Consider the following 15,096-nt stretch of genomic DNA (forward strand, 5'->3'; position numbering starts at 1 on the left):
TAGTACTGCTGTTAACCTCTTCCTGACTGGCCGCCGCCTTTTTACTGCGGTAGTGCGGCCCTCCTGTGCAAACCGTTGGTCTCGCGCCTGCGGCAAGGGGGCGAACGCGCGCCGCCGGCAGTGCGCTCCTGCCCCCACTCGGCAGCGGGGAAGCCAATGCACGGGGCAGGCGGCTCCGATTGCTGCCTGACACCCGTGATTGCTCCCGCTGAGAGAGAGGAACGGTCAGCTGTTGTAAACACAGCTGACCGTTCTTCTCCCTGGGATTCTATATAGGATCACAGGTCTCTATGATCATTTAACAAGCCACGCCCCCCACAGTTAGAATCACTCCCCTAGGCTCACATTTAACCCCTTGATCACCCACAATGTTAACCCCTTCCCTGCCAGTATAATTATTACAGTAAGAGTGCATATTGTTAGCACTGATTGCTGTAGTAATGTCACTGGTCTCCCCAAAAGTGTAAAAAATGTCAGTCAGGGGTCTGATCTGTCCGCCGCAATGTCGCAGTCCCGCTAAAAATTGCACATTGCCCCCATTACTAGTAAAAAATACAAAAAAACAATAAAAATTTGATAAATCTTTCCCATAGTTAATAGACGCGATAACTTTTGCGCAAACCAATCAAAATACGCATGTTGCAATTTTTTTTACCAAAAATATGTAGCAGAAAACAAATTGGCCTAAAATGTTAAGAAAATGTAGATTTTTACTTTTTTTTTTTTTTTTGAGAATGTTATATAGCAGAAAGTGAAAATAGTTTTTTTTTTCAGAATTGTCGCTCTTTTTTTATTTATAGCGCAAAAAAAAACTAAATAAAAAAATCGCACAGGTGATCAAATACCGCCAAAAGAAAGCTCTATTTGTGGGAAAAAAAGGACATCATTTTTATTTGGGTACAACATCCCACGACCGTGCAATTGTCCCTTAAAATAACTCCGAATCGCAAAACATGGCCTGGCCATTAAGGGGGAAAATCTTCCGGTCCAGAAGTGGTTAATCTTTCCCTGCACTTTTTTATGTCTTCAGTGCATTGTTGTATATAATAATTCCTTATCAATAACTAAGTTGTTCATGTTTAATTCTATGTAAAACATAATCTTGTTACAGTTTGAATGTGATTATTTAATAATGGTTGTATTGTTATTCCACGTTTTCTTACAAGCGGATTAGAGAGCTCTAGCTCTGACTTACCCCAGCCCACAGATACTCTTAAGACAGAGCAGCCTTCTAGCAAATGCTAGAATTGCTAGGCTATGCATGAATATTATGCACTCTTAGATATCATTACCTCTGGTAATTCTTCTATAAAAGAATGGATATTGGCTGATTTGGCGGCCTGCTGTATTTCCTCCATGGAGACCATACGGGAGTTATCCCCATAGGCAATGTTCTCAGCAATGCTACAATCAAACAGCACAGGTTCCTGGGACACAATGCCTATTTGGGATCGCAGCCATTGCACGTTTAAACATTTCAGATCAATGTTATCAAACAGCTGTAAGTAAAGCAGAAGAAAATTATGAAGGAATTTAAGGAATTGTATTTAGCTAACATTTCAACACAGCACATCATAACCGACTCAGTGGTTAAACCGACTGTTGGCCACAGCTGGTTGAATCTCAAACTACAACCCTTACTGTACACCACTCTTGAGAACTGCATGCTTCTTATATAAAACTATACTATAAAACTAGAGGCTTTCACTGAGCAACATGACTCTTTTGCATTCTTGTATTCAGAGTGCCCTCTATACCAAATTGCTCAGTACCGTTATTGCACCTAGGCACATATGGGTAAAACCACTATTCATGACTATATTTTGATGAAGCCTACAGCAGTTGTTGAATTTGCTTTGCCTGGATATAACTCAAATGATTAACAAGTATATTATGTAAGTATCATTCCATTTAATGAAATGTAGTGGACATTGGATTCTATTTATTTACTGTCAGTATAAATCACCCCCCTGGTTGCAACATTGGAGTCTTATGACGCCATTTCAGATTCAGTTCCATAGTACAGTAAGTGCCTTGTTTGACTGCTCCTTTACCCCGTCCAAAGTTAAATTGTAATACGAGTATTAGGTGAGCCAAGACAAAAACATGGCCCTTGACGAAACAACCAATACAACTCTACAAACAGCCAATATGAACAACATATGCTAATCAATGGTAGAATTATTGCAGACTGCAATCAATCAGTGATGTGTAGAAACAAGTCTCACCACTGTCCCCTGGAGGGGATCATAGAACCTTTGTAGGAGTTGAATAGAAGTGCTTTTCCCACATCCACTGCTACCCACAAATGCCACAGTTTGACCGCTGGATATTCTTACAGACAATTCTTGCAGCACTGACACATCTGGACGAGATGGATAATTAAAGGAAACTTGACGCAATTCAAAATTTCCTTGGCAGTTGCCCTATATATTAAGATAAATAAAAATGAGAAAAGTGGAAACTTTGACAGGCCACATTCAAATAACTATATAGAAAAAAGTTATCTGTGGACATAAATATATAGATGTGATTATTAATGATGATTATATTATGTATATCATGTATATGATTGGTACTCACAATACGTTATCATTCTCATCTAGTGATCTCTGCTCAATATATTGGGCCCTGAAGAAGCCGTATTCTGGCAAAACGCGTTGAACTCTACTACAGGAAGTGTATAAACTACATTATTCTCTTTATGCTAGTTATCTGTATGTTATTGTATAGTTGGAGTTCAGTATTTATTGAGCCAGTTTCTCAATATTAGGCCCTAACTAGATTTCAGGTTATTAGGGTGGTATTTGCTATTACTCTATATTTTGTGTGTTTGTATCTGTATATTTTATATTTACCTGTTTTTAACATGCATAAATACATTTTCATTTTTTTTTATAATCATTATTGTCTCCTTTGCTGTGCCAATAAAATACTGTGTTATTTTTTGTGGTACTAGGGATTTCCTGTCTACAGATTACTTTTTTTTTTATATAAAAATGAAATCCTGTGGATTCTTAGAAGTTGTCATATCAATAAAGAGACCATATTTATAGTAAAATACTACAGTGTATTCCTGGAATCACAAAGTTAGAGAGGAGATAGTAGGCATGGAAAGTGGCAGAGAGGAGCAGGCCTAAAATAGTCACATAAATAAACTTACTGGTTTCAGACCATGCAGACTGTAGCTGTCAATAGTTGGCTCTCTATGAAACAATGCAAAAAGATGGGAAGCTGCAGATTTTGCTTTGGCATAGTCTGGAGCAAAGGATAACGTCTGTCCTACTGACACAGCGCCATATGTTAGAATGACAAAGACACTGTTGAGAAAGCAGAGTGATGATGCCTCATAATAATTAATTGAAAGGCATTGCTTAATGAAATTCAGGCAACTTAAAAGGTAAATAAATAAATAGCTGATTAGCAAGTGGTAGGAAATAAGACTCATTGAAGCAAGAAAAAGCAGCAGGTTCACATTAAAGCTGGCCCCCAAAGCTGCCTAAACTTACCTGCCCTTCACTCTACTACAATCTCATTCACCTGTGGGACTAAGGAGAAGCCCTGAGCTGCACATCAAGAACTCTCTACCTGTCCCTACTTGACTTTACTGGGTGCCTGAGTGGCTAGTTGCCAAACAACATAGATGTCATATTGGAAGAAGGGAAGTGAGCTCCCCCAAACTAGGAAGGATCGAATATGTAGCCCTCCCTTCCCTTGGGTGGGTGATTAAGCCAGATCTCCCAGTTAACCTACAGTAACATTTCCAGTAAAAGCAGAGTTCAACACCCTAATACCCATCCTTCTGGTTCACTATATTTTTAGGTACCACACTCAAGTTGACCATAGGGTCGTGTTGGGAATCATACGCTTACACACTTACGACACGCCTATTCTTTTCCAGTGATTCTAGTCCACATGGAATGCTGCTGAACACCAGAGGCCCATGAGACATGAAGGCCCAGGTTACTAGGTGTGTACATCCAGGGGAACCTTTACTACCAATGCCAAGCAGGTGGACCCTCCTCCAACAGGCCACCACTCATTCCCGCACCGATTGAAATGGCCAAACTTCCCAAGTATAGGCTGTATTTGTGTTACCTTCTAAGAAAGAATAAATGGTCAACCCAGCACTTATAAAAGCAACATAACATGTACCTCACAACAGCTTTCATCAAAGAGGCACTATTGGCTTAAAACATTTAATTTCTTTTTTTGCATAGTTTAGAGCAGTGGTCTCCAAACTGCGGCCTGTAGGCGGAATGTGGTACTTTGCTAATCTTTATCTGATCCTTAAGGCACTAATTTTCATTCTGGTAAAAGGCACTATTCTCCCCACTGACAACAATGGAGCATCATTTCTGCCACTGACACCAATGATGGGGCACCATCGCTTCCACTGACACCAATGATGGCACAGTTTTCCTCCCACTGATACCAACCTTGGGGCACTATTCCTTCCACTGACACCAATGATGGGGCACTATTCCTTCCACGGACACTAACATTGGGGCACTATTCCTTCCACTGACACAATGTTGGGGCACTAATCCTTCCACTGGCATCAACTATGGGGCACTATTCCTTCCACTGACACCAATGATGGGGCACTATTCCTTCCACTGACACCAACATTGGGGCACTATTCCTTCCACTGACACCAACATTGGGGCACTATTCCTCCCACTGACACCAACAATGGAGCATTGTGTACTCCCACTGGCACCGATACATTTTCTACTCTCGTTGGCCTCAGTCCAGCCCCTTTAAAGTCTGAGGGACAGTAAACCAGCTCTTTGGTTAGAAAGTTTAGAGACCCCTGGTTTACAGCATTAACAAAAAGTCAGATGGTTCCATAGTTTTTTTTCCAATACATTGTACTGAATATAGCAGTGAATGTATAATAGAGTTCAAATATAGTTTGTCATATTGCTAGGTGTTACAGGAAGGATGAGGCAGTACTCACAAAACTGACGAAAACATGTCCTGCTGTAATTTACAAATTCCTCCTTGTCCAGGGATCTAGTTAAGGTCCGGGTTTTCCCCCGAAGGGAAAAGTGTACATGCACCCTTAGTGCCGTACATCTATCTCCTCATCAGGCTCCCACATCTTAAGCACTCCATCTAATACCTTTCCCCTTCCTCACTTGAGTGACAAGGGCCATACCATTAAAAATAGGAACTCCTGACTAAAAGAGGATCCATGCTGCCACAGGTATATCACTTTGTTTTCTACCTACTGTACCTTCTGAGAGGCTGGGGAGTGATGGAAAATTAAATATAAACAGCTACATTCATCTGTATTAAGCATGCATGAGCAAAGCACAGGTTCACTTTAATTATATAAAAAAACAATGTGTGTACACTGTAACTACTATCAACCAGTTAGCACACATTGTTTTTGTTCTTAATACTCCTAAAGGGGCAGTTCACCCAAAGCAGATAGTTTTGGGTGGAGACCGATATGCTGAGACATGGCACTGGCTGCTATGTCTTTGATACTACTACCGTGAGATCTGCCTGCTGTAATTCCTGATGCCTGTGAGTTCTGGGTGTTCCTGTCTACTCATGCCTTAACCACTTGCCGACTGCCTAACGACGATTTACGTCGGCAGTGAGCCCCTCACAGGCAAAGAGACGTAGGTCTACGTCGCTAGCCTGTAAGGGTCTAGGGAGCGAGCGCGCGCCGATGGAGGCGTGCTCCCGCTTGGTCACAGACTCCCCCGCGCGAGTGACCGGCGGACCCGATGTCCGCCGGTCACTCGCGATCGTCGGTTACAGAGGGAGAAAGGCCCCTGCTATGTAGGACCGTTGATCTGTGCTGTTACACCACTAGCCACAGCCAATCACAGTAAGAAACACGCCCCTAGGGACACACATAACCCCTCCCTCTCAAATAAAGTTAACCCCTTCACTGCCAGTGTCATTTTTACAGTAACAGTGCATATGTATAGCACTGATTACTGTAGTAATGTCATTGGTAACCCCAAAAGTGTCAAAAATGTCAGTCAAGGGTCCGATCTGTCCGCCGCAATGTCGCAGTCCCGCAAAAAAAAAAAATCACAGATTGTTGCCATTACTCGTTAAAAAAAAAAAAACAATAAAAATGACAAAAATCTTTCCCTTTGTTAGTAAACGCAATAACTTTTGCGCAAACCAATCAAAATACGCTTTTTGCGATTTTTTTTTTACCAAACATATGTAGCAGAAAACAAATTGGCCTAAAATGTAAAAAAATTTTGATTTTTACATTTTTTTGGGGGGAATTTCATATAAAAAAATGTGAAAAATATTGTTATTTTTGCAAAATTGACGCTCTTTTTTTGTTTATATCGCGTGATCAAAAAATCGCACAGGTGATCAAATACCACCAAAAGAAAGCTCTGTTTGTGGGAAAAAAAGGACGTCAAAATTATTTAGGTACAGCACTGCACGACCGCGCATTTGTCCGTTAAAGTCACGCAGTGCCGAATCGCAAAATAGGCCCTGGTCAGGAAAGGGGTAAAATCTTCCGGGGCTTAAGTGGTTAAATGAGGCGTGTTGGTTACTGCTAGAGGTATAATAAGTGTAATTGATTTCCAAGGGTGCCAAAGATCTTCCTGTGAAATTGACACCTAGGGAAAGGGGAAACTGAATACAGATAAAGAACTGCACAGCAGAACATTCTTGCAACACATGGAACAATCGGATGAATGAAATAAACATGCTATCGCTAATCTTTTGATGGAGTGTATACATAAAGCCTCTGTGTACTCTATGTGATAGTGTAATATAAAGTAAAGAGTGGTTATATGAGGTGCTGCTGTGGATTCAGAAGTACTCTACATAAAGGCATCTATATATCATCTTCTCTAACAATCAAGAGTTAGGTGTGACAAGCATGCCCGTACATTCCCTGTTAAGCTCATGCTAGAAAATGTTAAGTTGGTATGGACAACACAAACACACTTTAAGCTTTACACTGTGTAATCTACAAAGTCATACTTACAGAAGCACTTCTTCGACATTCATTCTACCTTCTTGAATTAAATAAGCCCCAAAACGATAGCTTGCCGCATAGGCAAAAAATATAAATGACTGACTAAAGGCAAAACATAAGCCATATATCTGAGCTTTACGTTGTGAATTCCTAAGGGGATAAATCAGAAAACAAGAGATACACTTAAAAGGAAAATAGTCCAGGTAATAATGAGACTCAATAATCCCAAATAACGCTGTGCAATAAATATAAATATAGGCTATATTTGAACTGTGCAAAAAAGGGCTTGAAATATACGTAAACCTCCAACGTATGAATATGTGCCTAATAACAAATGTAGGATCATACACCTAAATTGCATATAAAAATGCTTAAATAACTATATTTTGCAGTGAAAAAAGTTCATATAATATAGTTGTGAATAAAAGTACATATAAATAAATAATAATAAATATAAAGTGCTGTCACGAACAATCCTTTCTCCAAATAGTGCCAGTAGTGCTGCAGACAGGCCAATATCAAGCTCAAAAAGAAATGCAAATTGATAATGTGCTTCAGTGTCCCAGTGAAAGTACAGCTTGAGATTGGCACGTCTGCGGCACTACTGGCACTTTTTGGAGAAAGGTTTGTTCGTGACAGAATGTATATTTATATTATATTTATATGGACTTTTTTTTCACAACTATATTATATATACTTTTTTCACTGTACAATAACTGTTTTTTTGACTTGCCGTAAAATCCTTTTCTCTTACCTTCATTGGCGGACGCAGTCCTCTGATCCATATCAATAGGGTTATACCGCCCCCTACAGGAGTAGGACACTAGGCAGAAAGAATTTCTGGCTATGCCTATGGGCAGTCTCTAGGGGTATACCCTCTCTCTTCCTGCATAGGATGTCAGTTTTGTATCAAAGCAGTGTCAGAGAAAACACACCAACCCACTCAAAAAAATAGAGGGGCAGGTACTGCGTCCATCAATGAACCTAAGAGAAAAGGATTTTACAGTAAGTCAAAAATCCAGTTTTCTCTATCGTTCATTGATGGGCGCAGTCCTTTGATGCATATCAGTAGGGACGTCCCAAAGTGAGGGGTGGGAACAGCAGAACAAAAAAAAAAAACAGTCCCCAAGGCCAACATGGCCAACCAGGTAACACAGGACTCATCAGAACAACAAGATGAGGTCCACCTGAAAACCCAAACAGGAACTCCCCCAAGGAAGGCCAAGGGGCCCTCTAAACAGCAGCCTGCAAAACTTTGCGGCTAAAGAAAGCATCCACAGATGCCAGCACATCCACTTTATAAAATTTGGTAAAGGTGTGAACAGACGACCAGGTTGCCGCCTTGCACACCTGAAGCACAGAAGCCTGATGGCGCAAAGCCCAGGAGGCACTAAGCGCCCGAGTAGAATGCGCCTTGACAGGGAAAGGAGGAACCTGACCCTTAATGGAATAAGCCTGCACCACTGTCTGTCTGATCCATCTGGAAATAGTCACAGCAGACGCAGGCATCCCGTTCCTCGGGCCATCCGTGAGCACAAAGAGCAAGTCAGACTTGCGAAAAGACTCAGTAGACGCCAAATACACCTTGATCCCCCGAACAACATCCACGGTATGCAGAGCAAATTCCTAACACAATGTCCTCATTTAAGTGAAAACTGGAAACCACCTTTGGCAGGAAGGACGGATCTGGCCGAAGTACCATCTTATCCCTGTGAACTACCAGATAGGGAGAACGTCAGGACAGCACCGCCAGTTCCGACACCCTGAACACAGAAGTGATAGCCCACCAAGAAGGCTACCTTCTGAGACAAGGTAAGCAGGGGAATCTCCCCAATGCTCTCTAAGGGAGGCCTCTCCCAAATTAAGGTCCCAAGGTGGTAGCGGAAGTCGCGCCAGAGGTACCAAGTGTCGCACCCCCTGGATGAAGCTACGCACCAGGGAATGGATGGCCAATGGCCTCTGGAAGAAAATAGCCAAGGCCGACACCTGACCCTTGATAGTACTCAAGGCCAACTTTTTATCAACTCCCCATTGAAGGAAAGCCAAGATCCGAGCCACCGAATAGGAATGAGGAACTTGAGAAGAATTTCCCTTTGAAGAACCCTAGTGTGGAATTGAGCGAATGGGACCACTTCGAAGGAGGACACCATCAGCCCCAGCACTCTCATACAGGTCCGAAGGAACGACCGGTCATTGGACATCAACAGCTGAACCGCTCACTGGAGCTTCTGGAGTTTTTACGAAGGAAGAAACACCCTGGCTGAGGACAAGTCCAAAGTCAGACCCAGGTAGACCAGTCTCATGGAAGGGGTCAGACAGGACTTCTGAAGATTCACGATCCACCCGAACTCTTCCAGAGTCCTCATGGTGACCCCCAGGTTTTCCAACAGTAATGCGGGGGACTCCGCACGGAGAATCAGATCGTCCAGGTAACCCAGAACCGATATCCCCCGCTGCCATAACAGGGCTAGGACCGGGGCCAACACCTTTGTGAGGACTCGGGGAGCAGAGGCGAGACCAAAGGGTAACGCCACAAACTGATATTGATCCTCTCCCACGGCAATACTGAGAAACCGTTGGTGAGCGGCACAGATTGGTTTGTGAAGGTAGGCATCCTTGATGTCTACTGAAGCCAGGAAATCCCCCTGATGTAGGGAGGCTACCACTGAGGGAATAGTTTCCATCTTGAACTTTTATGCGCGCATGAACACATTCAGTCCCTTTAGGTCCAGGATCGGATGCACCTTGCCCTCCTTCTTGTGAACAGTGAACAGGTTGGAATAAAACCCGTGAAAGCATTCCGCATGTGGAACCCCATAGAGCGCTCACAAGCGATCATTGGACATTGGAAGGGAAAAACCTGACCGGAGGAACAGATCGAAACTCGATCTTGTATCCGGACCGGGCAACCTCCCGGACCCATTTGTCTGGGATCCGTGCCAGTCACAAGTTCGAGAACCGGCAAAGGCGTCCCCCCACCCCAGTCACGGTTAAGGTGCACCTTTAGGCTGAGGAGGCCTTTTCCGCCGGCCTAGCAGAGCCAGACTTCTGTTTCCCAGACCAGGGATGCTTGGAACCACCCGAGGGAGCCTTGAAGGGCTTTGCCTTATCGGCTGTGAGCCGAAAGGATGGACCCCACCTACTCCGAGAGTCCTTACCCTTGGAAGCCTGCGGAAGAACAGTACTCTAACCCCCCGTAAGACCTTTAATAATGTCATCCAGGGTAGCCCCAAACAGACAGTCCCCTTGAAAGGGGAGTTCTGTCAAGGCCTTCTTATAAGCCAGATCTGCAGACCAACACTTCAGCCAGAGCCACCATCTGGTCTAAAAGCTCCCCAAAGGCAGGAGGGACAGGCTTGCCCTCCATGTCTCGGCATAGCAGCTTCGCCCATTCAGTCACTGGTTGTGTGATCAGGGCTGCAGTAGAGGCAGGCCTCAGAGCAGTCCCCGCCAGAGACTACATGTTGCGGGCCACAGCCTCCGCCTTCCTATCCTCTGGGTCCTTAAAGGATGGGGAATATTCCACCGGAATAACAGTAGCCTTGTTAAGCCTGGAGACTGGAGGATCCACCTTAGGTGGTACCGACCACGTCTTCACCAGAGACTCCTCAAAGGGGTAGCGTCTAGTAAACCGTCTAGACACCCCAGGGGAACGTTTCGGCTGATCCCATTCTTTTGAAAGTAGGCCAGCAAAATAAGTGGGGAAAGGAAAAAACGTTTCCACTCTGGAAGGCTTATGGGTGCCGAAGGATCCCAGGAGCGATGACAGATCCTCCAAGTTTAGGGTTTAACGCACAGAAACAACCAGTGCATCCACCAGCGCCTTATCTTGCGCAGCAGTAGAGGTAGAGATCTCATCCTCACTATCAGAGGAGGCATGGCGCGGGGTACCAGACCCGGCCGGGGTACCCACGACTGCAGTGACTGAGTCAGACTCAGAATCCGAGACATCAGAGGAGGCAGGGGTAGGAGGGGGTCGTTTCTTCGCACCCTGCCCTCTAAAGGCCACCTCCACCCGGGACACAAATGCTTCCAAGACCGCCAAAATCGCATCGGTGGACAGCTGGGATCCAGAGTCCTGCGGCCTCCGTGAGGGGGTCAGGTGGGGACACATGGTCTGAGGGGTCAATGTTGCACTAATAGAACCAGCCAGCAAATTTTGAGAAAAATGACAGAAAAGGGGGGGGGGGGTCACAACAGGACAGAGGGAAACCCAGGAGTTTGAGCGTCCAACCATCCCAGGGAGGGGGCCCGCGTCCACCCCTAAATCCGCCAGGGAACGGGGGGGGGGGGGATGTTTACTCACCGTACCAGGAACACAGTCGGGCGCCATCTCCTGACAGGACCCTTCTCCACCGCCAATAGGAACGCTGCGACATAGGCCTAAACTCTGTCATGTGCGACCTTGCGAGACGTTTAACTCAAGGGGCCAGTCCCCGTCCAGTGGGACTATGTCGCAGCCGACCCAGCGCAGAGCTAAGGCCTACATGCGCTTGCTGGCCAGACTGGGGTGACCACTGGATCTAGATATCCAGCCCGTCACCCAGCCCGGCATAGTTGCTTGAAGATCTAACAGGAAAAACTTCGGAGAAAAAAGCTAGCTAAAAAAAAAAATCTACCGTATATACTCAAGTATAAGCCGACGCGAATATAAGCCGAGGCCAGTAATTTTACCACAAAAAAAGTGGGAAAATGTATTGACTCGAGTATAAGCCTAGGGTGGGAAATGCAGCAGCTACTGGACCCAACTGGACCACCACAAGACACAAAACAGAGGCTGCGGGCATGGTACAGGAGATGCAGGGCTGTGGGCATGGTACAGGAGATGGTACGGGCATGGTACAGGAGATGGTACAGGAGATGGCACAGAAGAGGGTACAGGCATGGCACAGGAGATGGTTCGGGCATGGCACAGGAGATGGTTCAGGCATGGCACAGGTGATGCTACAGGCATGGCACAGGAGATGGTACAGGTGATGGTACAGGAGATAGTACAGACATGGCACAGGAGATGGTATAGGCATGGCACAGGTGATTGTACAGGCATGGCACAGATGGTACAGAAGAGGCAGTGCTGCGGGCATGGTACAGGAGAATATCCTGTACCATGCCCGCAGCACTGCATGAGGAAATGCAGGGGCTGCGGAGGAGTCTCACTTACCTGTCGGTGAGGCACCTTACATTCAAAAATGGCGCCGCCCGGCGCCAACACATCACCGCGCATGCCCCGCCGATGCTCAGGAAAGCCTGTACACGTTTGGCTATTCCCGAGCAGACGGCGCATGTGCGATGACGGTAAGTGAGACCGTGACTCGAGTATAAGCTGAGGGGGGCTTTTTCAGCATATAAAAACATGCTGAAAAAGTCGGTTTATACTCGAGTATATACGGTACATAAATTACTTTTTGACCAAAGATCCCAGCAAGGAACTAGGTCCTTACTCCTGACTAGACAGAATAAAACTGACATCCTTTGCAAGAAGTGAGAGGGTATACCCCAGGGACCTGGTCGTCTGTTCACACCTTTACCAAATTTTATAAGGTGGATTTGCTGGCATCTGCGGATGCTTCCATTGGCCGCAAAGTTTTGCAGGCAGCTGTTTAGGGGGCCCCTTGGCCTTCCTTGAGGGAGTTCCTGTTTGGGTTTTCAGGTGGACCTCATCTTGTTGTTCTGATGAGTCCTGTGTTGCCTGGTTGGCCATGTTGGCCTTGGGGACTGTTTTTTTTTTCGTTCTGCTGTTCCCACCCCTCACTTGGGTACTGCTTTGGTACGTCCCTACTGATATGCATCAGAGGACTGCATCCGTCAATGAACGATAGAGAAAACTGGATTTTTGACTTACCGTAAAATCCTCTTAGGTTCACTGACGGACGCAGTACCCGCCCCTCTATTTTTTTGAGTGGATTGGTGTGTTTTCTCTGACACTGCTTTGATACAAAACTGACATCCTATGCAGAAAGAGAGAGGGTATACCCCAGGGACTGCCCATAGGCATAGCCAGAAATTCTTTCTGCCTAGTGTCCTACTCCTGTAGGGGGCGGTATAATCCTACTGATATGCATCAGAGGACTGCGTCTGTCAATGAACGATAAAGAAATAGATATTTAAGCATTGTTATATGTAATACAGATGTATGATCCTACATTTATTTAGCACATATTCATACGTTGGAGGTTTATGTATATTTCAAGCACTTTATTGCAGTTAAAATATAGCTTATATTTATATTTATTGCGTGGCATTATTTGGGATTATTTGCTTACACTTATGAGATAGTGGAGTGCCTGCAGCATTCATTTTTACGCATCTTGGCTGCTCGCAGGACTATATAAATATTAATAATGACACTCAACTTCTAAAAACAACAACATTTCCTTTATCTTTCAGACTAATATACCGAAAAACTATCACTTTCATTTTTAGAGCTGCATCAAAACTTAAACCATTGGAATCCTATTGGGTGGAGAAGATATTACAAGTTTTTATTTGCTCTAGATTTTGTAATCTGGTAAAGTATGCAGACCAGTGATAGAGCAATATCAGTAAACCAAAGCTTTTAAAGATTCCTGTATTAAGAGAGATATTAAGTTTTCCATTGCTGACCTCCTACTGAAAATGCTAACTGTCTGTTTATGTCTGGCCTCAGTACTTTGAGTCATTGACTCAGAACCAGCATGAAGGTCTAAAAATGTGAAGTCAAAGCATCTTATTTGCTTCTTTATTTAGGTCAGTGACTGAGAGTACTAAAAGAGTTTGGTTCGCAGTTGCAGTATGGTCCCATACACTTGAATGGGTCATAGTTGGTGGCCGTAATGACTGCCCAACTGACCTGTTGTATAAATGTTGCTACACTGTGTTTAAAAGATAAGTATAGACTTAAAAAAAAAAAACAATTACTGTATTTATCCGCGTATAACACACACTTTTTCCTCCTAAAAATGTAGGGCAAAGAAGCAGTACGTGTTATATGTGGATATATAAAAAAAACCAAAACAAACCCAGGCAGTGCCGAGAGACAGAGGGGGGCGGGCTGGGCCGAGGAGAAGGAAGGATGAGCAGTCGCTGTCATAGGAGGTCCCGCCTCCTATGATAGACAGCACAGTGGCCGGGATGTGTGACGTCTATCATAGGCGCCGGGACTTCAGATGACGGCTCGTCCTCCCACTACTCGGCCTGCCTGTCCCTGCTCTGTGTAATGGCGCTGGCGAGGCTGCAATAGATGACACTGCGCTGGAGAAGCTGCAATAAAGAACACTGCACTGGCAAAACTGCAATACTGTAGAGGACACTGCACTGGCGAGGCTGCAATAGAGGACACTGCGCTGGCGAGGCTGAAATTGATGACACTGCGCTGGCGAGGCTGAAATTGATGACACTGAGCTGGCGAGGCTGAAATTGATGACACTGCGCTGGCGAGGCTGCAATAGAGGACACTTCGCTGGCAAGGCTGCAATAGAGGACACTGCGCTGGCAAGGCTGCAATAGAGGACACTGCGCTGGCGAGGCTGCAATTGATGACACTGCGCTGTCGAGGCTGCAATAGAGGACACTGCGCTGGCGAGGCTGAAATTGATGACAATGCGCTGGCGAGGCTGAAATTGATGACACTGAGCTGGCGAGGCTGAAATTGATGACACTGCGCTGGCGAGGCTGCAATAGAGGACACTTCGCTGGCAAGGCTGCAATAGAGGACACTGCGCTGGCGAGGCTGCAATAGAGGACACTGCGCTGGCGAGGCTGCAATTGATGACACTGCGCTGGGGAGGCTGCAATAGAGGACACTGCGCTGGCGAGGCTGCAATTGATGACACTGCGCTGGCGAGGCTGCAATAGAGGACACTGCGTTGGCGAGGCTGCATTCATGGGGACTAGTGAGGCTGCATTTGATTAAAAAAACAAAAAGTTCTGAATTCAAAGCTGTTTATTTCAAATTTAAACTTTTTCCCTGAAATGTCCCTCCTAAAATTGAGGTGCGTGTTATATGCCGATAAATACGGTACCTTTTTTTAATATGTTAAATATGCTTACCTCTGTTTTGTCCATTCCAAGAGTTCTAGTCAACTGGCTCATGTACTTTCACCTTCCTTTGCCTCACAGTTTTAGGAGAGCCATATCATAGA

General features: G+C 45.0%; 1 protein-coding gene across 3 annotated transcripts in view; it reads right to left on the reverse strand.

The window, feature by feature from the left end:
• Positions 1-15,096, reverse strand: part of LOC309555492 (ATP-binding cassette sub-family B member 5-like) — a 301,162-nt gene that overhangs the window by 198,467 nt on the left and 87,599 nt on the right. The window contains exons 22-25 of one of the 3 annotated variants that reach the window (XM_082257528.1): positions 6,986-7,126; positions 3,164-3,320; positions 2,229-2,426; positions 1,293-1,499 (exon numbers count right to left, since the gene is read on the reverse strand). In XM_082257528.1, coding sequence (XP_082113654.1) covers positions 1,293-1,499; positions 2,229-2,426; positions 3,164-3,320; positions 6,986-7,126 — 703 coding nt within the window. Of the gene's footprint in view, positions 1-1,292; positions 1,500-2,228; positions 2,427-3,163; positions 3,321-6,985; positions 7,127-15,096 lie in introns of those variants that run through there. The other 2 variants (XM_082257527.1, XR_014225273.1) reach the window with 2 other exon arrangements.

The sequence above is a fragment of the Pelophylax lessonae genome (assembly GCF_965119305.1).
Source record: "Pelophylax lessonae genome assembly, chromosome: 5".
In the NCBI taxonomy this organism is placed as follows: domain Eukaryota; kingdom Metazoa; phylum Chordata; class Amphibia; order Anura; family Ranidae; genus Pelophylax; species Pelophylax lessonae.